General features: G+C 49.9%; 1 protein-coding gene across 4 annotated transcripts; it reads right to left on the minus strand.

The window, feature by feature from the left end:
- Positions 1 to 3,031: 3,031 nt before the first annotated feature.
- ETV7 (ETS variant transcription factor 7) lies at positions 3,032 to 27,450 on the minus strand. 4 transcript variants are annotated; one of them, XM_002816807.6, is made up of 8 exons: positions 27,145 to 27,450; positions 25,137 to 25,272; positions 15,541 to 15,705; positions 13,103 to 13,228; positions 10,990 to 11,220; positions 8,607 to 8,749; positions 6,213 to 6,313; positions 3,032 to 6,099 (listed from the first exon to the last, which is right to left on the minus strand). In XM_002816807.6, exons 1-8 carry the CDS (start codon positions 27,148 to 27,150, stop codon positions 5,982 to 5,984), a joined length of 1,026 nt encoding a protein of 341 aa, XP_002816853.4. In that variant the 5' UTR covers positions 27,151 to 27,450; the 3' UTR covers positions 3,032 to 5,981. The 4 variants fall into 4 exon arrangements, with proteins under 4 accessions (XP_002816853.4, XP_054413405.2, XP_009240072.4 ...); XM_054557430.2 differs by lacking the exon at positions 27,145 to 27,450 and adding an exon at positions 26,490 to 27,132 and having other exon boundaries at positions 3,576 to 6,099; XM_009241797.4 differs by lacking the exon at positions 27,145 to 27,450 and adding an exon at positions 25,998 to 26,417 and having other exon boundaries at positions 3,576 to 6,099.

Consider the following 27,450-nt stretch of genomic DNA (forward strand, 5'->3'; position numbering starts at 1 on the left):
AGCTGTCCCCTGAGAATCTGATATGTACTCCCCACCCCACACCACAGGTCGAGAACCTGAGCTTGTCACTGGCTGGAGCAAATGATCATGTGACTGAGGGGAAATCTCTTCCTGCTCAGAATTGCTGGAATTTTAAGAGCCATATTTAGAACTCTGGGGCTTTCCAGCCAGAGCACTTTCAACAATACACCGTGCTTCCTTGAGTTAGGATATTTAGATAGGCCAGATCTAGAGAGCTGAGGTCTATTCAGGAGACTTATGATCTCAGTGGTCTTAGCTGATGGCTCCCCCAAAGGAAGAGGATGGGAGAGGGGCAGCTCTAGGCCAAAATGATCTTCTCCTCCCAGCCTGTCTACATTATTCATATCCATTAAGATTGCGTTGGATTGCACATAACAAACTAACAACAGTGTCCATCTTTCATGGTGTGACCTGCAGGTTAAATAGAAAGGGGACAGACAGGCCAGGCGCAGTGGCTCACACCTATAATCCCAGCACTTTGGGAGGCCAAGGTGGGCAGATCACCTGAGGTCGAGAGTTCAAGACCAGCCTGACCAACATGGAGAAACCCTGTCTCTACTAAAAATACAAAAATTAGCCAGGTGTGGTGGTACACACCTGTAATCCCAGCTACTCAGGAGGCTGAGGCAGGAGAACCACTTGAACCTAGGAGGCAGAAGTTGCGGTGAGCCGAGATTGCGCCATTGCACTCCAGCCTGGGCAACAAGAGCAAAACTCAGTCTCAAAGAAAAAAAAGGAAAAAGAAAAGAATAAAGAAAGAAAGGGGACAGACTACTACAGGGGAGAAAGTGACATAGGTAAAGATGATTTGTTCCGGCTTACACATTTTTTTACATCTCTGACAGCTCAATTTAGATTTGGCCGCTCTCACTTGATTCTATTTTATTTTCCTTCATAGCACATATCACCACCTGCCATTATATTCTGTATTGATTTGTTTATTTATCTGTTCTGGTCACCACGATATTCCTGTTTCTAGACAGTGCTTAACCTACAGTAGGTGCTCGATGAATGTTAAATAAATGAATGCATTATTTCATTTGAAATTTCTCAACAACTCCACGTGCTAAGCAGGGCAAAGGATGTTGTCTTCCGTTTTACAAAAGTGGAAAGTGAGGCCTAGAAGGGTGGTGTAACTAAAGCTAGTAGAAAATTAAGGAAGCCTCAGTCCTTTTTTTTTTTCTTTTGAGACGAAGTCTCACTCTGATGCCAGGCTGGAGTGCAGTGGCGCAATCGCGGCTCACTGCCTCCACCTCCCCGATTCAAGTGATTCTCCTGCCTCAGCCTCCCAAGTAGCTGGGACTACAGGCATGCGCCACCATGCCGAGCTAATTTTTTTATTTTTAGTAGAGACGGAGTTTCACCACGTTGGCCAGGATGGTCTCAATCTCTTGACCTCGTAATCCGCCCGCCTCGGCCTCCCAAAGTGCTGGGATTACAGGCGTGAGCCACTGCACCTGGCCAGTCTTTTTGACTCCTAATCAGGTCTACATGGGTAGGGTGAGGGTAGAGAGGCTTTGACACGCCCCTAGCAGATGTCCCAGATCTGTAAAAGGCCTCATCTAGGCCCCTGCTGACAAACTACTCAAGGATAAAGTGATCATAAGAAGAGGAGATAAGAAGTTATTCCCAATAAAGAGATTGGGAAAATAGGAATTGCAGAAACCAGTGGCCTGTGAGTTAGGAAGGAGGCTGACGCTATCAATGGAGAGTTGGCTTTTTGGTGCCCCTCAATTCCACCCCCACTCCTGCTACTTACTTTGCCCCCTGGAGGTGTGAGTTCCCCGTCACTGGAGGTGTTCAAGCAGGGCCTGGATGTCTACTTACAGAGCATGCCTGAGCTGGAGAGTACACACCTCCCCATGAGAGAAGGCAGGCTTGCTGTCCATAGAACATGCAGTCAGCCACCGCCCGGCCCCACACTAACACAAAAAGAGGCTTTTGCACCACCTAGTGGACATGGTTTTAAACTGCAGGCCTTTCCGTGGAGAGAAGCCTACACACCCCAGAATCCCATTTCCCGTGCAATCTCCCTGACTCCCTCAAGGATAGGAAGGCCCACAGCCCCGCTGTGCTTCCAGACCTCAGCCCTCCAAAAGGGAAGTTGGAAAAAGAGAGCAGAAGCCTGTGATTCTCCGGAGGGAAACTCTCCCTGGTGCCTCTCAAGCTGAATTCACCAGCACCACTTTATCCAGCACTGTCCCCAATGGGCACACTTCTCACGTCATCTCTCCCTGGGGACTGCAATGGTTTGCTCATCAGCTACATCTGTTTCCCCTACTTCTGTGCAAACTTTCCAAGCCAGGGCCCTATTCCCCTTTGTTTACTCACCATCACTCCCCATCCCCAGTATATGAGCAATTAACTCACAAGGACTCGGGACTTTAAAAAATCAAGAACACGATTAAAATATTTCTGAGTTGCATATACAGGTTTCGGAACAACCTGCTTTAAACTCCTCACTCAAGTTCTGGGGCTGTCCCATTGGTGGCTTAGTTCCCACTGAGGTCCTTTGAGGGCCGAGGTCTCACTGAGGGAGCTTGCCAGCAGCGCAGGGCCCTGACACCGGCATTCAACGGGCTCCCTCTGAGCCCATACCGCACTCGCATTTACCACCAGATCTGGACATTTCTGCGGTACAGGCCTTTGCTCTGTAAAGGTCTGTGTTTTCTGTGTGTCTCTACAAACCTTTTGTGAGAACATTTGAGTAGAAAATGTGGATCACTAACATTGTGGGAACAGAGGAGGAAGCCAAGGAAGACTGTCACCCTAGGATCCTCTGTGACAAAGAGGATGGGTCCCCAGCATCAGCCCAGGCTTCCTGCAGTAAGAGCCCAAGACCCAGCAGAGCCACCAGGATTAAACCAAGTGCTAGATCTGGAACTTTCCTATGAGGGAAAAAGCCTTTCTAGGCCAGAATCCACCTAATAGAGAAGAGGAAGACCAGAGCTCATGCTCATGGGTTAATGCTTTAAATGGCTCAACTGGACCGAGACAGTGACTTGTATCATTTGTTTCATTAATGAACTTTTTATTATACTCATTTTTCATAAATTCTTTATCTATTGTCTTTATCTATTGTCAATTCTTTAACTGTAACGTAATCATGTCTGGCCACTTTTTCAAACCATGAGAATGTATCTCCTGCTTTTTAAAATTCTCTGTTGGCTGGGTGCAGTGGCTCACACCTGTAACCCCAACACTTTGGGAGGCCAAGGCAGGCGGAACACCTGAGGTTGAGACCAGCCTGACCAACACAGTGAAACCCTGTCTCTACTAAAAATACAAAAATTAGCTGGTGTGGTGGCAGGTGCCTGTAGTCCCAGCTACTCGGGAGGCTGAGGCAGGAGAATCACTTGAACCCAGGAGGCAGAAGTTGCAGTGAGCTGAGATCACATCACTGCACTCCAGCCTGGGTGATGGCAAAACTCCACCTCAAAAAAAAAAATTATTTGTGAGAAGTTCACTTTGACATATGTCATTTTCAATGACCTGCCACTTTTCAGGACTTTAATTGTATGAAAAATGGATATAAACTCAATGCCTCACCTGGTGCCCGGTACGTAGCAGGTACTCAATTGATGTTTGTAGAAGTAAGGCCTAAATGAACCCCTTTATTCCTGGCACCCAGGGGTCCATCCCCAGACCAGGGCCTGATCTCCCTGGGGAGATGGAGAAAAGGTGGCATGACCCCAGGGCTGAGTGCAGAGTTCCAGAGTCGGGATCTCCGGCAGTGGTTCATGCCTGCTCTCCTAGTAGCCCACCGCTGGCCATGATGGTCTCAGTGCTGGGTGAGATTCATTGCCTGAGTTAAGGCCTCATCCCTGGGAAATGTAGCTGTTAACATCCATCAACCCACCATCAGGCAAACACCACTTATAACTGGAAGAAGTGATCTAGGAATCCATCCTCCTGCTTCATCTTGGACCCAGCCACAATGCTGAGACGAGGAAATGAGGTGGCTTCAGGAGCCAGGAAGCTGGGCTGGTCCATGTGATCTTGGGCAAGTCACTTCTCTCTGGCCACAGTTCCCTTCTCTGTAAAATGAGGGCCTGGATAAATTGATTTCGACAGTCCCTCCGGGGCCAGGTATGCAGCTCTGGGTTGAGGAGGTGATAAGAGAGGCCATGGTGCATGGGTTCATCCCAGAGCAAAGTCAAGGAGCTGGAACAGTCTCAGAGGGAAAGTGAAAGGGGCAAAGCATTTTCCCATCGATCCTTTTTCCAAAGCCACCTGCCTGCCCCCCTGCCAGTGAGTACCATCGAGGGTCCCAGATAGGACTAAGCCTGGAGTTTCCCTGCTCATGGGCTATCACAGCTTTGAGCCCCAAAGTCCAAGAGTCCTTATCAAGGACTTCTCTGCAGTGACTCAAGGCCAGTGCAGGCGCCAGCAGACAGGAGGATTTCCTGACCGGCTGGGAGCAAGAGGCTGAGGTAGCTTCCTCCTTCTGAGAAAGAAGATATGAATCTGAGGAGTTCTATTCTTGGCTAAATGAAAATACTCCCTTCTCCTTCTATCCGAGCTTTACCTGACGGCTTGCAAGGGCAGAGGCTCTGGCCCTCAGGAGGCCCCAGTCAGTACTTGGGGCTAGGGCACAGAGGGAGAAGCTGACCCATTGGACCGAGGTGTTTTCATGCTTCAGAGCAGCTTCTGGTCTGCAAAGCCTTTTCAGCTAACACAGGTTAAGCACACCCCACAGAAGAGGCAAACATTAAGCATTTCACAAGTATTGCCTTATGGAAGCTTTCCGACAACCCCGGAGGTCAGGTCAGGAGAAGGAGCCCCATTTTACAGACGAGAAACCTGAGGCCCCGGAGAGGCAGAACACCTTGCCCAAAGTCCCACAGCAGATACAGGGACAGGAGCATAGGAAGCCACTGGTGTGGGGGCGGGGGGGCAGTCTTCACTGGGTCGTAGTCACTGAAAACTGAGGATGAGGGGGCTGGGCCAAGTGAAATGGACTATTCAGTGAAGATGCCAAGAGCAGAGAGGTGGGGCCAGGGCCTGGCTAAGACGCACCCACATACAGTCAGAGGTCCTGAAAGAAAACAGGTCGAAGCCCTGGGTTCTGGAGAGGCGGGCCAGCTCCGCAAGCCTCTCCCTCAGTGTCCTCATCTTCACACCTGAGTGCTGAGTGAATCAGATGAGATAAGATATCCATAAGGCCCTTAGCACAAGGCCTGGCACATAGCAAACACTTAAGAAACATCAGCTGGACGCAGTGGTTCACACCTGTAATCCCAGCACTTTGGGAGGCTGAGGCGAGAGGATCACCTGAGGTCGCAAGTTCGAGACCAGCCTGGCCAACATGGTGAAACCCTGTGTCTCTACTAAAAATACAAAAATTAGCCGGGCGTGGTGGTGGGCAGCTGTAATCCCAGCTACTCGGGAGGCTGAGGCACGAGAATCTCTTGAACCCAGGAGGCGGAAGTTGCAGTGAGCCGAGATCGTGCCACTGCACTCCAGCCTGGGTGACAGCGCAAGACTGTCTCAGAAAAAAGAAAGAAACATCAGCTACCGTTGTTTTTATTATTACTGAGGCTGTCAGTGCCGCCTGGAAGCACTAACACTTTTTCCCGTTTCCTGCCTCAGCCCCTTTCACAGGTGAGGAAATCTGAGGCTCAGTGAGGGACCTCATTCCCTTCATCTGGTAAATTCCATTTACAGGGGTGGGGCTGGGTGCTCTATCGGTGCCTGGCTTCCTCTCCCAGGGGTGCAGCAGGGGAGAGTCCACTCCCCTGTACCCCATTTAGCCCCAGGATTGCCCTGCCAAAAGATGACACTCCTTCCCCCAGTGTCCTGGATGGGAGGCCTCCCAGCCTTCCCAAGCAATGGCTGTAATCCTGTGGGTACAGAGTCTGGTTGGGGATCCTGCTGCTCTGCTGGGAGGAGGAGGCTGCCTTCATGGGAGACTCGGTCCCTGCCCCATCGGTACCGGGTGCCTGGAGTCCACCTGCCCCTCACGGAGAGATTTCTGGCCTCTTGTCCTTGAACTCCATTCTGTCCTGCTCCTGGCTGTCCAGCGGCTCCAGGTGGCTGTCCTTGTCCTGGACCATCTTTCCCGGAGTCTTTAGAAATCTAGAATTCAGGCCCCAACTGCAAATCAGCTCCTGCCCCAGCTGCAGGGGGATTCCAGCCCACCAAACCCCAGTTCTGCTTCCCCCTTTCACCACATCCCCTAGGCTACTCACCTGAACAAGAGTTTCTGCCCCGGTTCCTTCTTAATGATATTAAGCTTATAATAGTGGCGCAGGGCACGAGACATCTTCTCGTAGGTCATGTTCATCCGGTTCTGGAAAGCAAAGCAGCCCCACATCAGCCCCACTCTCCATGTCCTGCTCCTTCCAGGCCTCACCTTGCACACCTGGAAGGGAGCAGGGTGGACTGGACAGCTTCTTAAGCCTCTCATTCCAGAGATCTGTGAGGGTTTATGAGTGCTCACTTGAGTTTGGAAGGAAAAAGGCAGGGGAAGGTTGGGGAGGAAATGATGGGGCTGGGCAGGGTGGCTCACATCTGTAATCCCAACACTTTGGGAGGCCTAGGTGGGCAGATCGCTTGAGGTCAGGAGTTTGAGACCAGCCTGGCCAACATGATGAAACCCTGTCTCTATTAAAAATACAAAAATTAGCCAGGCGTGGTGGTGCATGCCTGTAGTCCCAGCTACTCAGGAGGCTGAGGCAGGAGAATCCCTTGAACCCAGGAGGCAGAGGTTGCAGTGAGCCGAGGTCATGTCACTAGACTACAGCCTGGGCAAAAGATTGAGACTCCATCGCAAAAAGAAAGAAAGGAAGGAAGGACGGAAGGAAGGAAGGAAGGAGAAATGAAGGAAGGAAGGAAATGATGGGAAGGTTCTCCTGCCTACTTGTCTGAGAACATAGTGTGGGAGTGAACTGCATGTTACTTTTAAACAGCAAATGTCACAACAGTAACAAATAAATATATATATTTGTGGGAAATGCAATCAGAGAGACAGCATGGTGGGGTGGCATGGATGGCCTTCCCAGGCCACACCCTGGGTGACTTTGGCCGAGCCATTTCTTTCTCTCTCGGGGGTAGGCAGTGTGAGGTAGGGCCAAAGAGCCTGGGGTTTGGCATCAGTTTAAGCCCCAGCTCCACTGCTTGGCAGCTGTGTCATCTTGGACAAGTTTCTTGACCTCTCTGAGTCTGCTTCCCCAGCTACATAATGAGAAGGAGAACACCCATCGCATAGGTCAAGGATTAAATTATTAATAGCTAATCCATGAAAGCAATTAGCACAGTGTATGGCATGTAGTATATGCTCATTAAATGGGACTGCTGCTCTCTGGGCCTGTTTTCCTCCCTGTTCTATATGAGGATTAGACCAGTAAGTCCTCCCGAACTTTAGTCATCTGCATCCTTCCAGCCACCAGCACTGCTAAGAGCAATATAATATAGTGCAGCACACGGCCTGGGTTCAAGTCCCTGCTCTGCCTCTTACCTAGCAGGGGATGGGTAAACTTGGGGCAAGTTGTTAGCCCTCACTGAGCCTCAGTCTCCACATCCGACAACACCTACTACACGAGGTTGGTATGAGGATTAAATGAATTAGTACAAGTGGAGCCCTCAGGGCAGTGCCTGGCAATCAGGCACTATTACATCTTAGGAAAGGCTATAAATCGATGATTATCATTATCGTTAATAGTTTTCTTTAAAAGTTTTTTTTTACTTAAAGAAACCTATTTATTTTAAAAGGCTACATTCCTTATATCACTGCTGTAAATCATGAGATGGTCATGGTAGCTACATTTTGTAATCCTAATTCAAAAATAAATAATTATGAGAATATTAAACCACCTAAGATCATCTTGCAGACACCCATTTAGGTATAGGCATTCCTCATCATGGGAATGCTGGCCTCAGTCATCCCCAGGCCTTTCCAGCCCTGACATCAGATGCTCCTGTTGGGCCTGAGACCTGGGTTTCTATCCAGCTCTGTGCAGGAAAGCAGCTTCCTCATCTGGCCTAACTGTGCAGTTCATGTAAACATGCTTCTAAAGGCTGAAATGCTAAGCAAAGGTAAGATTAAGCAATGAGAAGACACAGTTGTTCAGTTTCAGAGACATTCCCCGTCCATAAGAGTTAACTGCCTGTCCCTCAATAGCTCCCCAAATAAAATTATCCTGGCTGGGAGCGGTGGCTCACGCCTGTAATCCCAGCACTTTGGGAGGCCGAGGCGGGCAGATCACGAGGTCGGGAGATCGAGATCAACCTGGCTAACATGGTGAAACCCCGTCTCTACTAAAAATACAAAAAATTAGCCGGGCGTGGTGGCGGGCGCCTGTATTCCCAGCTACTAGGGAGGATGAGGCAGGAGAATGGCGTGAACCCGGGAGGCGGGGCTTGCAGTGAGCCAAGATAGCACCACTGCACTCCGGCCTGGGTGAAAGAGCGAGACTCCGTCTCAAAAAAATAAATAAATAAAATAAAATTATCCTGACACTTCTGAGGCTGCTGGTGAAGGCACCATCAGCTGAGGATTGTCCCATAGTGCGAGGGGTCCACTCTGATCCCCAACTCTGTCCCCTTCTGGTTATGTTGAGACCATTCTTCTGGCCGAGGCTCACCTTGTGATTTCCCCAGAGTCTGGCGAGCCCATCTGGATCCACAACTCGGAAGATCTTGGCATCCTTGTCTTCCCACTTAATGTAGGGCTCATACCTGGTGTCAAGGAGCAGCTGATACACGTAATCCCACAGCAGCCGGCAGTCTGCAATTTAGCACAGGGAGTGCAGGCAGCGCAGCTTTACTGGAGCTGTGAGGACAGGTGTTAGAAAGGTACTCTTGGAGGCCTCCCGGCCAGGGCCCTGGGAGCATCAACAGGAAGGTGAAAATGATGATATCAACAGAAACAGCCACTAACGGGGCTCCTCACACATTGTCTCAGGCGGTCTTCATGAGTCTGGGAAGTCGTTACCTTTATCCCCAGGAAGAGGTGAGGAAATGGGCTCAGAGGTGCAGAGGTATCTAAAGTTGCCAAGCTCCTAAGTGGCAGGTAGAGCAGGGAGTCTGACCGGCTCCGCCCGGCATCAGAGCCACGTGACAAGGGCAGGTGCTGGGCCCACACCCTGACCCCAGGTCCCTCTCTGCCCCTGGCCCACTCACTCAGCCCCCTGGACTTCTATTAATTATAACATCCACCCCTTCAAGCTGCCTAATGGTGAGGCTCAGGAAAACCAAGCATGCCGTTGGGAGGGGAAGTGGGCATCCGGGAGCAACTGTGTGATCTGAAATCCCAGGACCTGGGCCTGTCGGCTGGGTCACTGCAGGCAAGTTACACAACCTTCTTTGAGCCAGTTTCCTTGTATGGGGTGGTGAGAGAATTAGGTAACATAATAGACCACAAAACCCTCAGCACAGTGCCTTCTATACTGTAAGTGCACGAAGAATGTTAAGCATTATAATTGAAGAATCCAGTAATTGCAAGAGGCTGAAGTGGGAGGATTCCTTGAGCCCAGGAATTTGAGGCAGCAGTGAGCTATGGTGGCATCACTGCACTCCAGCCTGGCGACAGAGTGAGACCCTGTCTCTTAAAACAAAATCCAGTAATTGTGGATCATTGTGTTTGTTCTTGATACATAATGTTTGTGCATGTTTCTGGCGTCCATGTGAGATCTTGTTGCATAGAGCGTGTAACGATCAAGTCAGGGTACTCAGGGCATCCATCACCTCAAGTATTCATCATTTCTGTGTGTTGGGCCAATTGTTTTTTAGTGACTTCTAGTCATTTCCAACCCAAAAGCCAGGCTTCTGCCCCCTCTGTGGCTTCATAGAATAAACGCGGTGTGGACATGACTGGGAACGATAGACACTGGGCACTGGGGACCACTACAGGGGAAGAGCCAGGGTGGGAAAACTACCTATCACAGGCCGAGCACGGTGGTTCACACCTGTAATCCCAGCACCAAAGGAGGCCGAGGCGGGTGGATCACCTGAGGTCAGGAGTTCGAGACCAGCCTGTGGCCAACATGGTGAAACCCTGTCTCTACTAATAAAACAAAAATTAGCCGGGCGTGGTGGCGGGCGCCTGTAATCCCAGCTACCTGGGAGGCTGAGGCAGGAGAATCGCTTGAACCCAGGAGGCAGAGGATGCAGTGAGTTGAGATCATGCCACAGCACTCCAGCCTGAGCAAAAGAGCCAGACTCCCGTCTCAAAAAAAAAGAAAAGAAAAGAAAAGAAAAACTTCCTATCAGGTACTATGCTGAGTACCTTGGTGACAGGATTATTCATGCACCAAACCTCAGTGGCACGCAATTTACCCATGTAACAAACCTGCACATGTACCCCCTGAACCTAAAATAAAAGTTGAAAAAAAAAAAGAATAAATGCAGTGTCACTATTATGACTAGAAAAACACCCTTCAGCTTATCTGTCAGTCTGTCTGGTTGTCTGCCTGTTAATCCTTTAACAACGAATGCAGAGTGGAAGTGTATCATTTGGTTAGCACTCAGGATCTGGAGCCAGACTGTCTGGGTTCACATCCCACCTCTACCAGCGCTGTGTGATCTTGGAGAAGTTACTTAACCTTTCTGTGCCTCAATTTCCATATCTGTGAAATGGGGCTAATAATAGTACCAAACTCAAAAGGCCATTGTAGAATTAAATAAGGGCTTGGGAACAACGACTGGCACATAATGAATGCTCAATTATTTTAAAATAGATAAAGTTTTAAAAGGCAGGTGTGGCACTCCATGCTAATGTGAGTGTCAGAATATGACTGGGTAAATTGTCCCTGTGTGGGAGACAGGGTGAGGCTTGGTGATCCCAGGTATCACTGCCCTCTGTGACCAGATTGTGGCCAGCACACAGGACAGTCAACGCTACCCCGCAATCCCCCAGCCACAGACCTCCCATCACCAGGTCAAAATAGCCCTGTCCTCATCACTCGTGACTCTTGGACTCAGACTCAGCGCGCCTTCCCATGGCCAGCGGAACAACCTCCTACTCACCAGCGATCCTGCCGTCAATGGGGGCCTGCGGCATCGCGGGGAAGGAACAGACCCCCTGGGTCCTGCAGCCGAGCTCTGCACAGTGACATAAGTTGAGGGACTCCTCCTTGCCAGGGGTCCACCTTGCCAGGCCAGGGTCATCCAGGTGGCCGAAGTTGCTGGTAAGCCCTGGGTCTGGTGGCTGCAGCAGGTGGCCCCTTCGGGTGTCCATCTGAGAGGGGCCAGTCACCTCTGTAAGCAGATGAGCACCAGTGGTAGCAGGCAGTGGGCCCCAAGCCTCCCCAACTCAATCCCTCAATGGTGAGCCTGGGAGCCCTGTGGGACAGCACTCCTGATGCTCTTCCTCCATCCAGCCCCTGGTTAGAAGGTCAGGGAGGCAGTGGGGGGCAGTGGGTGAGGGCCAGACAGCCTAGGTGCTAACCCCAGCTCCCACACAAGTAATAACCTGTCAAGCCTGTTCCCTCATCTGTGAAACTGGCTGCAAAGCCAAGCAGTGACAGAGCCAGGTCTAGAACCCAGGGGCCGTGTATCCCACGTCCTCTCCATTTGCCCAACAAGTATTTATTGAGAGCCTTCTATGAACCAGGCATTGTTCTAAGAATCTTGAGCATATACCGCTGAGCTCCCAAAAGCCCCTGCCCTCAGGGAGCTTATATGCTAGTTGAGAGCAGGGGAGACGGACGATTAAAATAAAAAGGAAACAGAAACAGTATACAATATGAGGTGAAAAAATAAATCACCCTAAGGCAGATAGGGAAATCTGGGAAAGGAGCAGGGGTTGCCACTTTAGGGAGGCTGCTCAGGCCTCCCTGACATTAGCATTTGAACAGACCTGAAGGAGGTAGCAGAGTGAGCTCTGTGGGTATCTAGAGCAGAAAGGGGATGCCAGGCAGAGGGAACAGTAAGTGCAAAGGCCTTGGGGCAGGAGCATCTCAGCCTTGTCAAATGAACAAGAAGGCCCATGTGGCTGGAGCAGCAGGAGCAAGGGGGAGAAGGCTGGGAGGGGAAGGCAAGGGCAGGAGTCAGCGGAAGAACTGCACTTGGACTCCGAGTGAGAAGGGAGCCGCTGGAAGATGCTGAGCAGACAAGTGACGTGACCTGACTTCTGAATCTCTCTGCGCTGTGGAGAACAGATCATAGGAGGTCAAGAGCAGAAGCAAGGAGACCAGTGAGGACGTTCTCCAGAGGCAATGGGGGCTGGAATGGGGCAGCAGGAGAGAAGTGAGAAGAGGTTGGATTCTGGATAGATTTGAAGGTAGGGCTGACAGGATTTGTGGACAGTTAGGATGAGTGGGGGTGGGGGTAGAAATCTAAGATGACTTCTGAGCAATTGGAAGGGTGGAGGTGGGGTTTGCGGGGCTGGGGAAGACTGGAAAGGGCAGGATATCAGGCATTTGGTTTAGGGGCTGGGGGTGTTGAGAGGCCTACTAGACGCCCCAGTGGAGGGGTGGGGCAGGCAGCGTGGGTGCACATATCTGGAATTTGGAGAGGTTGAGGAATATATATATTGGAATCCTTGGCACCACATGGTGTTTAAGACCCAGGATCAGATGAGATTGCCCAGCATCTGAGTGCAGGTAGAGAAGCAGAGAGGGGTACCCCAACATCTAGAAGCAGGGGAGAAGAGTAGAAACCAGAAAAGGAGGTCGAGGAGACACCAGTGGGGTAGAGGAGACCAGATGAGTGGGGTGTCCTGGAAGCCAAGGGAAGAAAGAGTTTTGGGGGAAGGGGAGGTGACCCCCAGGGACAAAGGCTGCGAGAGGCCACAGTAAATCAGGACTGAGAGTGGCCATGGAATGGACATCCTTATTTTCAGGTTTCTGGAGACCTTGACAAGAGTGGTTTCCACGGAGGGCTCCAGGGAGGAAATTGACACATGATACGAACAACTCTTTGCTGGAGAGAGCAGAGAAGGGGGAGATGGGAGGCAGGGAGGGTGCAGCACAGAGGAAGGGCTGCCAGGAGCGCCCCAGAGCAGGAGGTGGGGGCAGGGCAGGAGGGGAGCTTGCCCACACTGGTCACCTCTTTCATTGCTTCGCCTTGAGGATGTCCTGCCCTCCCAGTGAGGCTGATTTGAGGGAGGGACTCAGAGCACCACAAAGAGCTTCCTCACCTTCTGGGGGGACAGGAGAGTGCTGGGTGGGCATCTTCAGCCTGAAGGCCCCTCCAAAAAAGGGCCCACACACCAGGGCTCGCCGCTGGGTCTTGATGTACTGGAGCAGCTCATACAGGACATCACCTGGAGGTGGGTGGGATGGAAGGCAGGCTGCGGAACAGGCCACATGGGGAGGGCCAGCCTCATCCCCCTGCAGCCACCTGCCTCAGGGTGAGAGCTGGCATGTCCTGTCACAGCTTCATGCTGATGGCAAGGCGGTTCCTGCTGCAGCTAACAGGAGGCTGGACTGGCGATGGGCAGGGACGCTGCTGCTCCCGTGGTGGATGAATTTTAGAAGACATCCTTTCCTGCCGGTAGACGCGCCACCTCCAGGGCATGCAGCTTGCAAGGTCAGGCTGCTTCTCAACCCTCGCACACACCCTTGGCTGAGGGCTTGTGCACAGTGCATAAACTGTGCAGCTGTACCTCACGTTCCTGGGAGCAGAGACAGTTCTAAGACTCATGGGATTCCAAGCTTTATTAAAAGTCCGCCCCTGCCTTCTAAGGAGCAAAGCTGTCTTAGCCTCTTCCCAAAAGGCAGAATGAGTAGCCGCTTCAATAAATGCTTGAAGAAAGGAAAGGCCAGGTGCGGTGGCTCACACCTGTAATCCCAACACTTTAGGAGGCTAAGGCAGGATGATTGCTTGAGCCCAGGAGTTTGAGACCAGCCTGGGCAACATGGATAGACCCTGTCTCTACAAAAATTTTAAAAATCAGCTGGGTATGGTGCGCATGTCTGTGGTCCCAGCTACTTGGGAGGCTGAGGCAGGAGAATCACTGGAACCCAGGAGGTTGAGGCACAAGTGAGCTGTGTTCACGCCCCAAACTCTAGCCTGGACAATAGAGTGAGACCCTGCCTCAAAAAAAAAAAAAGGAAAAAATCCAGAATTTGGCTCTGTCCTTGGTCCCAGAAATCTCCTTTGACTCATACCTTGGGCTAAGGTGCCGATAGTAGGGCAGGAAAGAGGGGATCCGTGGGTAGAGAGCCAACCTGGGGATCCCAGGCAGCCAGAGGGATACAATGTAGACAGTGGGCACTCGAGGACCAGGAGTGCTTGTAGGAAGGCGGAGAGATGAACAAGGGCAGGAAGGGGACCAGCCCCAAGCTCACCTGCTTCCCCGCTTTGCCTCAGTGCAGGACCATCAGGGCTGTGGGGAAGCTGGAAGCCTTGTCTCTCTGTCCCTGCTCTCCCCTCACTTCCCACTAGAGCTCTTGAATCCAAGCTCTTAGAGGGACGAAAGTTCCAGCAGCTGCTACAGGAGGCTCACGGTGGGAAGTGGGTGATAGAACTTGGGATGTCAGCTGGGAGCAGTGGCTTATGCCTGTAATCCCAGCACTTTGGGAGGCCAAGGTGGGCAAATCACCTGAGGTTGGGAGTTTGAGACCAGCCTGGCCAACATGGTGAAACTCCATCTCTACCAAAAATACAAAGTTAGCCGGGCGTGGTGGTGGGCACCTGCAATCCCAGCTACTCAGGATGCTGAGGCAGGAGAATCGCTTGAACCTGGGAGGCAGAGGTTGCAGTGAGCCAGGATCGTGCCACTACACTCCAGCCTGGGTGACAGAGTGAGACTCCGTCTCAAAAAAAAAAAAAAAAAAAAAAAAAAAGAACTTGGGATGTGACATGAGACTGGGCTGTACGTGTTAGGTGTAAACGGGCAAATCAGCAGATTTCAGAATGTCTCTTTGCCAAATACACTGTGGGCCTGCTTGGCCAAAAGACAGGGAACACAGAAAACATGAGCGAATTCTTAAGAAAAAGACACCAAATCAGCACAAACATAAGAGCCACCTGAAAACAAGCCACACAAGACTCAGATGCGATTCTAGAGGTTCCTGGAAGGCCCTGCTGCCCGCTACCACTGGCCACCCTCCCTCCCACCACCAGTCCCTCCCCACAAACTCCGTGCTGCTGGAACACCATCATCTGACATTCATTCCTTTGCCCTCAGACCTAGTTTCTGGTTAAAATCAAAAGTCATATTGGGAGTCAAGGCTTTTGCTGTTACCAGCCATTTATACCTCAGTGTGAATGAATATTTGATCTTTCTCTAGTTAGTTTTTTTTTCGGTAGGGGTAGCGGGTGGGAGGCAACAGGATGGAAGTGGGTAGAGGAGACAAGGGCCACAGATAAGGGGAAGAGAAAGCGAGAGAGCAGAACAGGCCCCTATAGCTCTGAAAACAAGTGGTCAAATGGACTCCCTTGCTGAAAGCCTGCTCTAGCTAGGAACCACCAGACACACACGTATGCAGAGGGGCATCTGCAGTGCTGGAAATGAGCATGATTCCCCAAGGAAGACCCCTCTATATCCCTCCCCGGGCCCCCCTGGGGTACTTGGGCCATCCTGGCCTACCAGGGTTCCCGCTTAGAGGAAAGCCTGTGAGTTTCCCTGACCTGAGCTGGGCGCACGGTGCCGGAAGTCGTCCTTGGTGAGGATGCAGAGGGCGCGTCCGTTCATCTCGAACCCGTGCTCTGCGGTGCATGGCAGAGAGTACTCCTGCTCTGCCCAGCGTAGCCAGTGCAGCACGTCCTCCCTGCTCCATAGTGTGGGCTGGATGCCTGCAACCAGCAAGGACCAGTCCCTTTACTCCCCGTCAGGCCTCCTCAAAGAAGCCCACCGTGAACACTTCATCTGAGCAGATGCTCCCCTTCCTAGACCCCAACCCCCATCATCTTCTGTCGCTGCCACCTGTTTCTTTCCTTCCTAGCACCTTACCTTCTTTGTAATTATATTTTACATTGGATAGAATTATATGTTCTTGTTTATCATTATGTATGTATCATGTATGTATTCACTTATTTATTGTTGGTACCTCCCCACCACCTGTTTTCCAATCATTCATTCAACAAGTGTTTAACGAGAACCTACTATGTGCTGGCACTGGACTAGGTGTGTTGGGGCACACTGTTATGTGTATTCAGCACCTAGAACACTGCCTGGAACACAGTAGGTGCTCAAAAAACACATGTTGACTGAGTACTTGAACGACTGAACAGTCCAATGAAAGGGGTGTTACTGGCCGGGCGCAGTGGCTGATGCCTGTAATCTCAGCACTTTGGGAGGCCGAAGCAGGCAGATCACGAGGTCAGGAGATTGAGACCATCCTGGCCAACATGGTGAAACCCCATCTCCACTAAAAATACAAAAATTAGCCGGGCATGGTGGCATGCACCTGTAGTCCCAGCTACTCGGGAGGCTGAGGCAGGAGAATCGCTTGAACCCGGGAAGTGGAGGTTGCAGTTAGCCGAGATTGTGCCACTGCTCTCCAGCCTGGGCAACAGAGAGAGACTCCGTCTTAAAAAAAAAAAAAGGAAGGGATGTTATTGTTTCCCAAATGAGGCAATGAGGCTCCCAGAGGTTAAGTGACTAGTCCACACGCATACAGGCAGCATAAGGCACAGCCGGGCTATTGAACTTTTCTGCTCCATTGTGCCAACTTGGAATCAGGTTTGCTCAGGGAACAGCCCAGGGGACAAGGGAGCCTCCTACACTCACCTTCAGTGCATGTGTTTTTATTTTTGGCAGTAGCCAGACAAGTGGCTGCTTATTCTCCCCACGTTTCCACTCTGGCTGGGACTGCTACGCTCCTAATGCCAAGTTTTGGATAGTGTTCAGCAGGGTTACGTTATGACTTTATGAGCCCTTGACACATTTGCCTTTGTGGGCAAAAAATATTTAAAATAGACTGAGCGCGGTGGCTCCCACCCGTAATCCCAGCATTTTGGGAGGCCAAAGTGGGCAGATCACTTGAGCCCAGGAGTTTGAGACCAGCCTGAGCAACTTGGTAAAACCCCGTCTCTCCAAAAATACAAAAAAGAAAATTTAGCCGGGCATAGTGATGCACACTTGTGGTCCCAGCTACTTGGGAAGCTGAGGTGGGAGGATAGCTTCACAGTGAACCATCATTGCGCCAATGCACTCCAGCCTGGGTGACAGAGTGAGACCCTGTATCAAAAAATACATAAATCTAAATCCTGTTTTATGACTGCACTGGTATAAAGACTCAGAGCTAACTGGGTTCAGTTCTACAGGTAAGAAAGTTGAGGCAGAAGAGAGAAGCAGCTGTCCAAGGCCACACCTTGGCAATGATAAAGACCAGACCAGCCTCTGCTCCCTTATACTCACAGCAACACAGGAAATGAACTTAATTTTAACATTTAAAACAAAGGAGATCTGCATTCTTCATTGTTCATTCATCCAGCCAATATCTAATGAATACCAGCTTGTGTCAGTCACCATGCAGGGCTAGGGACACGGCACAGAACCAGGCTGGCAGGATGGAGGAGCCCCACCACCAATAACTCTCCCGACGGCACACGGGGAGCGTTCACTGTGCTGAGAAAACAGAAAGCAAGGCACTAGAGCTCAGTTTAAGCGTGAGGAAAGGTTTCCTTTACTTCTATTTTGGGACCTAAAAATGTAAGAGAAAAGAGTAAATGTCCGAAATTGCCGAAAAAATTATTTTAGGCAGGAAAAAAGAATACATGTGAGAACTGGCCTCTGTGGTACTACATATGACAAAGCCATGTAACTAAGATCGAATGCTTATGCTAAGATTGGCAAGTATCATTGGAAAAGAAGGTGGAGCCCAGGAGCAAGTAAGTGTTCATGCACGCACACATGCGTGCATATGTGTGTATGTGTATTTTGTAAAGTTAATACATGACAGAGGTAGGATTTTAATTCAGAGGGAAAGGATAGTTAATCTAATATGGGAAAAAAAAAAACAAAAAAAAAAAACCTGACTCTCCACCTGGAAAAAATTACATTTGGGTCCTCACCTGCCACCATTCACATTCACAAAAATCAATTGTAGGTAGATTAAAGGCCTAAAGAATAGAACAATACAAATCTTAATAGAAGTAGAATCAAAAACCGAATGCACTCAATAAGAGCAGAGGGGACCTCAACCACGACAGGAAATGCAGAGGCTGTAATAAAAACGAAACACACATTTGACTACATTAATTTTCTGTGTTTGCTGCAAAAGATACCATAAACAAAACTAAGAGGATAGATTTCGGGGAAATATTTGCGATGCAGATGACAGATAAAAGGTTAATGCCTACCATAGGTCAAGAGCATCTGTAAATTGATTTTTTTTAAAGACAAAAAAAATCTTCCCAGCAATCCCAGCAAAGCAGGATTTCTCAGCCTCAGCACTATTGACGCTTTGGGACTGATAATTTTTTGCTGTGAAGGCCTATCCTGTGTGTTGTAGGATGTTTAGGAATACCCTGGTCACTATCCACTCAATGCCAGCCTAGTTCTAACAACTAAAAATGTCTCCAGACACGCCAAATGTCCCTGGGGGGAAAGGAGCAGCAAAATTGCTGCCAGGTGAGATCCCCTGCAGCACAGCAAATCCACCAATAAGTGACAAGACATGTCACCTCAATAGTCAGGGAAATGTACCATCAGAGAAGAATAAGATATTTAATAGCAGGAGTGCAGGGAAAAGGATGCCTTGCTGGTGAAGATAGGAATTTAGAGCCTCGATGGGAGATGACTCTGGTGAAACATGAGACGCCGAAAGCTGACTTAGTGTAAAATGTGGAGGCCACATGACGGGCAGATTCCTGAGGGATCGAAGGCAGGCCTCCACAGCCAGCCAGGGCTTCCGCGGCTAGGGGGTCAACCGCCAATTGCATTGTACCTAACTCATATTTTTTGTGTAGTTCCCCTAGTTCACCATATTGGAGGCGTCAGCCTGAAAATTCAAAACTGTGATTCCCGGCCTATTGTGGTGGCTGAGGCCTATAATTCCCAGTAGTTTGGGAGGCAGAGGAGGGAGAATCGTTTGAACCCAGGAGTTTGAGACCAACCTGGACAACATAGTTAGATCCTTGACTCTACAAAAAAAAAATTTTTTTTAATTAGCCAGGCATGGTGGTGCATGCTTATAGTCTCAGCTACTCAGAAGGCTGAGGAGGGAGGGATTGAGCCCAAGCGTTCACGGATGCAATGAGCTATGATAGTGTCACTATACTCCAGCCTGGGCAACAGAGTGGGACCCTGTCTCTTAAAAAAAAAAAAAGAAGAAGAAGAAAAAGAAGGCCAGGCGTGGTGGCTCACGCCTGTAATCCCAGCACTTTGGGAGGCCGAGGCAGGCAGATCACAAGTTCAGGAGTTTGAGACCAGCCTGGCCAACGTGGTGAAACCCTATCTCTAACTAAAAATAAAAAAATTAGCCAGGCACGGTGGCACGTGCCTGTAATCCCAGCTACTTGGGAGGCTGAGACAGGAGAATCGCTTGAAACCAGGAGGTGGAGGTTGCAGTGAGCTGAGATCAAGCTACCGCACTCCAGCCTGGGTGACTGAGCGAGACTCCATCTCAAAAAAAAAAAAAAAAGTAAAAACATACAACGGCAACAGAAAGCACAGATGATGTTGCCAGGGCCAGCTGTAAATAATGTGACCTAAATGACAGTACCTCAGTTTCATCATCAGTAAAACCAAGGATGATGAAAAAAAATTGTACTGTCCACACAGGGCTGTCACAAGGATGCTTTGAGATAATCCATTTAAAGAGCAGCAGTTGGCATGTGGCATGTGCTTTTTGACATACATGGAGCTATAAATGTCAATGAGGTAATACATGTAAAATGCATGGCACAGGGTCCAACACCTGGTAGGTATTATCTAGGGCATCAATCACCCTCAAGAAGTCTCCCTGACCCAGTTGCCAGGATGGGAGTAACTGGGACTCCCCTTCCCAATGTAAGGGGAATGTGGGACTTCACCTGCAGATCAGCCCCCGGCCTCTCCCTCTCTTGGCAATAATCCACTGCATTTTCAGTTCTCTCCCATTAACCATGTTTGTCTCTCAAGACTCCAGGCAAATGTCACCTCACTCTCCCGGCCCAGTGGCCTGCTAACTGAGGATTTCCAGCTTGGCCGGCTCCCGACTCCCAGCTCCCAAGGCAGATATGGACAGAGTCCCCTGGCTGGGGCAGCAAGAGGAGTTGCCTGTCCAGGACACAGTTGGAGGGCTCAGGTGTCTCCCTGAAGAGTCAACACCATGTCCCCTACCTCCTCCCAGAGCAGGGCTAGATGTGGGGGCTCCCCTCCACCTCCCAGCTGTATCACCTCCACTGCCCTTATCTGTGGACATAGTGCTTCTTTACATAGTCACTGAATTCCCAACCAGAATGTAAGCTCCAGGAGGCAGACTTTGCCTGTCTCAGTCGCTGTGGTCTCTCCAGCCCCTATAGCAATGCTTGGCACATAGTAGCTGCTCAATAAAAATAAATTGCTTAAATAAGTGAGTTGAGCAAAGCAGTGTGGGGTCACCCCCAGGGCCTCCTTGCCTGCCGCTTCTCCAGCCCCTGACTCCCACCCCAACTGGACCTCTCTTCCCACAGCATCCCTTTTACTCTCTTGCTGAAGAAAATATTGTTCCCAACTATCAAGCCCATCAAGTCAAAACCTCTCTGTCCTGGTTTCAAGACCCCTCAAAGTGCCCCTCCCCACCTGACCAAAGCTATTTCCCACCACTTCCCACAGCACCCCTGCAGTTTACTGGGTCTAGTGAGCTCCAGGAGCCACAGAGCCTGACCAGCCTTTAGCAACCAAACCAGAATGAACAGCTGGCTTCTCCCTACCTTGCAGGATCCCCTTGCAGGAAGAATGCAGGAGGCAGTTAAAGTGCTTGGCCAGTACCCTAAAAATGGGAGCTATCATCACCTGAGGCTAAGGCAGTTTCTCAAAGCAAATGACAGCTGTGGGGTCTGAGGGATGCCAATTCAAATCCCAACTCCACCATTTTACTGGTAGGTGGCTTTGGACAAGATAATTCACCTAATGCCCAGTTTACACAACTGTAAGGCAGAGATAACAAAAGAAGCTACTTTCCATGCCTACTGAATATATTCAATCAGATAATAAATACGGTATGTTCATCACAATACCTAGTCAAGAGTAAAAACTCAACCAATGGCCTTTATTCTGATGATCAGCATCCTGATCATCAGAGCCCAGCCTGAAAACAGAGAAACTAGCTTGCTTCTCTGCCATGATGACTACGGTTTATCAATTATCATGTCCTTAGTTTATTGTGTGTCATTGTGTCTGCAGAGACCCCTTAAATCTGTCACCCCTTTGCTTGGCCCCATTGTCTTAGCCAATAATCCTTTTCTTGGTAATCACACCAAGCTTTATGATCATATCACCACACTGTGGGGGCAGGGCCAGTGCATACAGTTCACGTTGTGTACTGCACAAAGATACCATCAGAGGAGGCGAATGGGAGGATGGAGGTGAAATCCAGCTGGGACTTTGATTGGCTTCTCCCCAAAGGAGGAGTCTTTCCAATTTGCACAAAGATTCATATGGTCTAGCCCAGACCCTGCATTTAGGGAGGGAGAGGTTCTTTATCCTCATATTAATAGTTCTTGGAATTCCCCATCTGTTTGTTTGGGTCCTCACCGCCACATTCCTTTTCATTGCCAGGTGATGATGTCACTGTCAGTACTCACACGTTCCAGTGAATTAGAACATTCGCTTTTAATGTCCATCCTCCCATTCCACCCGACCTCCCTGGTGTTTTACACCCATGTCCATCTAATTTCCTGCTTCTCATAGGCCCTGATCTAGGGCAGCATTTCTCAAACCATTTTGACCTCAACCCATGGTAAACAAATAACATTTTGTACCCACACACGTATATATAAATAGCCTAAACAAAGTAGTCACAAATCTCAGCTACCTTTACTATTTATAACGCGCTCTGATGTGTTGTTCTATTTCAATTTTTAAAAATATTTATCTTGGTCCACTAAGTGGATTTCACTTCCTTAGTAAGTCTTGACCAGCACTTTGAAAATAAATAAAATGTGGTTCTCAAACCAGCAGCATCAGCATTACCCAGGAGTTTATTAGAAACCTGCAGAATCTCAGGCCCCATCCCAGACCTACTGCTGAACCAGAATCTGCATTTCAACATGGTTCCCAGGAGATTCACGTGCACATTAAAATCTGAGAAGCCCTGGTCTGAAATACCAGGAAGCCACAATTGTTAGTGTCGATCTATTAAATGAAGTGCCCAGGTACTCTCTCACACGTGAAGGATGTGAACTTCAGCATGGGCACCCAAAATCTGTTCGAGCTTCCCAAAGGCCCATTTCTCCTGCTTTACACTTCCAGGGAGTCACAGAGAGGTGTTATCCCTCTCCTTGTGACTCTGAATATAGGACACGGCACTCTACATCTCTTCCCACGGCTTATTTACAGCTAGGAGCTTTGAAAGTCAATTTCAAAACACGAAGAAGTCTCATTTCCTCTGCATCCAAAGTGAGAAGTTCACAGACCTTTTCTCTGTGGAATAAGCTCCAGGGAAAAGAAGAGATGCAGGACCGAGAAGTAACAGTCCTGGGTTGGAGGCCTAGTCTGGCCATTAGCATCACAGTTGGCCCTTGCCCTCCCTGAGTCTCAGTTTCTCTGTCACTGAATGAGGCCATGGTGGTGACCATCTCTGAATTGCCTCGTCTCAAAATTCTCCCAAGTTGTCCCTTGAGGGTGCATCACCTCCTCCCAGACTCACTCCCCTGTGACATCAGCCCAGTTCTGAAAATGGTCCTAGAGTCTGCACTGCCAGCTGTCCCTGCCCTGCAGCTGCGTCCCCCCGTAGCTCCTGACTCACTCTGGCCTTGGGCAGACCCTCACGGCCATGGACCAGGGATGGGGAGGTGAGAATCCTCTTTTGTTCCCCATTTCCATGCAGGGAAGCATAGTTATGAATCTCCGTGAATCCCCCTCCTCCATCCCAGTAGACCTCCTGTCCCTTGCCACAACCCTGGACATCACAGTTATCCTCAGAGCGGACTTTCCACTGCTTTACTACACACCTTTGTCAGAAAATTCAACACAAAAAAGGTGAGCTCTACAGGAAAATAACTTCTGTGCTCCTCTTAGCATCAACTCACAAGATCTGTTTTGTTTATTCACTTCCTGCTGAGGCAAATCAGTCCTGACTACTAAAATGGAGGTTGGAGGTAGGGGAGGGAATGGGGTGGGTGACGGGGAATAAACATCAGAGAGATGGGCAGAGATGGAAACCCAGCTTCCAGAAATTTAGGAAACTGGGCTGAGATCACCCCCAACAGGGCTGAAAAGTCAAACCCTCATTTGGTGTCAGCAGTTTGCTTGTTTGGGATGCTGTTGACAGGAAAATGAGTCATTTGGCATCCCCTATCTTTTAAAACTGTCAGATATTTACTAAGGGCCAGAACTGTATTGTCTGAATATTTGCAGATGTTCCAATAAATATGAGTCATGGAATCTAAGATGACAGGTATAGAAGATGCTGCTGGGGCCCTGCCCATAGGCCCTGCCTCTCACCTCCACACTCTGAAGGCTGCCAAATGCCCCATCTGAGTCTGCCTTGGGCTTTTTCTGGCTGCAGGAACCCCTTAGCCAGTGTACAGGGTAACTTGGAAATGCTGGAGAGCCAATACCCCTGGAAACAGCATTCATGCTGTCATGGAAGGGAAGTGAGTGGATAATCCCCTTACCCACTGGTTGGAATAACTTAGGATTCACTGTCCCCAGAGACCCCCATGGTGCTAACTGGACCAAAAGAACACCTTTGGGATTTCCTTCTCTTCTCTGTCTTTCCTCCCCACTCCTCACCAGTGTTTTAGGGTCTGTTCCTGGGGAAATCTAACCCAAGGCAACAGAACTGGTAGCTCAGGAGTTCTAATCTAGGAGAAAATAGGCCACAATGACCTGCATCCTGAGTTATGCAATCAGAGAATAGGCTGCCTCGAGAGGGGAGGAAACGCCTGTCCCTAGAAGTATGCAGGAAGATCTGGTGACCATCTCAGAAGGGCCCACAGAAGTGATCTTGCATTGTTTGGAGGTCCTGGTGTTCTTGATGAAGATCCCTAGTCATTCATGCATTCATTCATTCAATAGATATTTAGTGAGCTTCTGAGCTTAGGAAGTTTGGTCTTAGGGAAATAGGATTTCCCAGGGCTCAGAGGAGAGTTGTGGGTCTCGTGCTTGAACCTCACTATTAGAAAGTGTTTCTTAGAAGTTGTGTTAAAATTTCTAACCTTGGCCGGGCGCGGTGGCCCACGCCTGTAATCCCAGCATTTTGGGAGGCCGAGGCGGGTGGATCACAAGGTCAGGAGTTCAAAACCAGCCAGGCCAATATGGTGAAACCCATCTCTGCTAAAAAATACAAAAATTAGCCAGGCGTGGTGGCGCAAACCTGTAGTTCCAGCTACTCAGGAGGCTGAAGCAGGAGAATCACTTGAACCAGGGAGGCGGAGGTTGCAGTGAGCTGAGGTCACATCACTGCACTCCAGCCTGGGCAAAAGAGTGAGACCCCATCACAAGGAAAAAGCTAAAGAAAACTCAGCAAAGAAACAGCAAACAGAGGGAAGGTAAGTTAATCTTGGCACCTGGCGAAAATTAAATTTTTAATTGACAAATTATAAATAATAATTGTATATATTTATGCGATACAAAGTTATGTTATGAGATATACATAAAATTTTGGCCAGACACAGTGGCTCATGCCTGTGATCCCAACACTTTGGGAAGCCGAGATGGGAGGATTACTTGAGCCCAGGAGTTTGAGAACAACCTGGGCAACACAGAGCGACCCTGTCCCTTATTTAAAAAAAAAAAATATTTAATTTTAAGGGCCAGGTATAGTGGTTCAGACCCATAATCCCAGCACTTTGAGAGGCAGAGGCGAGAGGACAGCTTGAGCCCAAGAGTTCAAGACCAACCTGGGCAACATACTGAGATTCCCATTTCTACTAAAAATTTTAAAATTAGCCAGTGTGCCTGTAGTCCCAGCTATTGGGGAGGCTGAGGTGGGAGGATTACTTGAGCCCAGGAGCTCGAAGTTGAAGGTGCAAGGAGCTGTGATTACACCACTGCACTCTAGCCTAAGTAAGCAGCAGAGCAAGACCCTGGATCTAAAACAAAATAAAAATTTACTTTTAAAAACTCAGCTTTTCTCCTCCCCCCTACTTACGGAGTCTTCCTGGCAGCTTGCAGATCCCCCCTTCACCCAGCAGGTTAATTTGAGCTTCACATCTGGCTTGCACGTCGGTGCCTAAGGGAGGCATGGCTGCCACAGGGCTTATAGGAGAAATAGCCAATTCTCCCTCCTAGAGAGAGAAAAACCAGGACGGTCAAAGAAGAGCATCTTGGTGAAGGCTCAGCCATCTTTAAATGTCTTAAGAATTTTTTGGAAGGGAAAGAGTGTTTATCTCTGCCAGTAGACTGCATCAAACTTAAAGGTAGGAAACATGTATATCTTCAACTCAGTACCATCAACATCTTGTACCCAGTGGACACAATAAATGACATCCTTCCAATTCAAGCTTTCCATGCATGTGCCTAACTCCAAGAGGGATCCCCTGCCAAGACCTGTATGATTGAAATCTGATGCCTAGGAATACTCACTGGATCCTTGGTGAGGACAACACAGGAAACCTGAGGGGCCAGGGTCGAAAGACTTTAAATCAGAAATAAACAGGCCAGGTGCAGTGGCTCACACCTATAATCTCAACACTTTGGGTGTCTGGGGCGGGTGGATTACTTGAGGTCAGGAGTTTGAGACCAGCCTGACCAACACGGTGAAACACTGTCTCTACGAAAAATACAAAAATTAGCCGTGCGTGGTGACGGGCGCCTGTAATCCCAGCTACTCAGGAGACTGAGGCAGGAGAATCACTTGAACCCGGGAAGCGGAAGTTGGAGTGAGCCAAGATCGCGCCACTGCACTCTAGCCTGGGCAAGAGAGCAAGACTCCGTCTCAGAACAAACAAACGCTATTTTTAAAAGAGAAAAAGAAAGGATAAGGATAAATTTCTGAATCCTAAGGTCTCACCACGGGAAGCCTGTATTTTTACAATTCAACAATCAGCATGGCCCCCAGAGATGACGGGGTTCATCCACCCAGATGAGAAAACAAAGAAAGTGGCAGGATTTTGTAGGAATAGGAAGCTCCTTGGGGCGCATGCCCAGCCACAGGCTGCCACAGCACGGAAAGGAAAAGTGAAACCAGCTCCATCAAGTCATTTTTCACTCTAGGATTGTCAAAAGCTTTACATTCATCTCTTGGGATCCGAGGAGAGCTATCTGCCGAGGGAGAATTTGGATCGGAGACAGCAAAGCAAACTCCAGAAGCCTTGGCTGCTGCGAAAGGGGATTCAACACCTTTTGGGGTCGTTCTCACTTCATTTCCAGCCGGCCCCCCTTTGGTGCTGTTTCCCAAGTAATCAGACCTCAGGGGTTGCCTCCTGATGGGGAAAGGGAAGCTTGCCTTGCTGGAGAAGGGGCTCAAGGCACAGGACTTGCCTTGGACTTGCCTCGGACTTACCTAGGAGGCTTGTAGGAGGCTCTTTGTCTACTCCTCTATCCTCATCCAAGTAAGAGGAGCGGGGAATTCCGAGGCTGTAACTGCTTGGGAAACGCCAGCCACGGAGCTACTGAGGATCAGACTCCTGGGTTTCAGCATGGAGGCCAGGGAAGGGTCTGATAAATGGGTATGGGTCTTGGCGAGAGGGGAGTGGAGAAAGGCCTTGGAGTGGGACGGGGCGCCAGCTCTGGGGGCAGTTCCGAGGCTCCTAGGAAACCGGCGAGTGGGGAGGGGCTGCTAAAGAGGGGCTCCCTGCGAGAATGCGTTCACCAGCTGTGAGGACCCGGCTGGCGCACGAACTTCCAAACACCTCACATCTGGTGGGTGTAGGGGCGACCAGTGGTAAGGGGGCTGCGGAAAGGGCCTGCAGGGGCTGTGCGTGATGCCTTCAGAGCTGTGTATGACACCGAGAGAGTCAGGAGCGGTGACCCGCGTCTGGAGGTGGAAGGGGAAGTGAGTGAGGGATGGGTGTGAGGTTTAGGAATGTGTTGGAAAGAGAGATTCCCGCCAGGTAAAAGGTCTGATAAAACAGGTTTGGAAATCTAGGTGATGAGGAAAGGATGAGGGAGCAGGTGGCTCTGCGTGCGCGCTGCGTGTTCAGCCGCCAGGCTCTTACCTGCATTGCAGGTGGAGGTGAGGAAGCCACCGGCTTTCTGTCGTGAGCGCTCCCCTGGCTGTGGCTGCTGGGGCCCTAGGCCCGCGCTCCCGAGTCCTCCTCCGCCAAACCCCTAACCTGGCTCCGAGAACTGGAAGGTCGCGTGGGAGGAAATCTCTTTCGAGAAGCGCCCAGGCGTGTGCGCCCGGGTCCTCCGCAGGCGGGCAGGCGCGCGAGGCGCTCCGGTAATCGCTATCCTTCCGGGAAACGAAAACGAAAGAGCGGGATGCGGTTCCACTTGGCGCCGCTGCGGGCTAGGGGCAGGGC

This window comes from Pongo abelii, chromosome 5 (genome assembly GCF_028885655.2).
Source record: "Pongo abelii isolate AG06213 chromosome 5, NHGRI_mPonAbe1-v2.0_pri, whole genome shotgun sequence".
NCBI classification, from domain to species: Eukaryota; Metazoa; Chordata; class Mammalia; order Primates; family Hominidae; genus Pongo; species Pongo abelii.

Bases quoted from the DNA above. Each gene is read 5' to 3' on its own strand.
- ETV7 (XM_002816807.6), bottom strand. The intron at 13,229-15,540 runs GTCAGGGAAACT...ACCCACCTCCAG, and splicing joins GCACCGTGCGCCCAGCTCAG to GTGATGTCCTGTATGAGCTG. The intron at 11,221-13,102 runs GTGAGGAAGCTC...ATCTGCTTACAG, and splicing joins CTCTCCTGTCCCCCCAGAAG to AGGTGACTGGCCCCTCTCAG.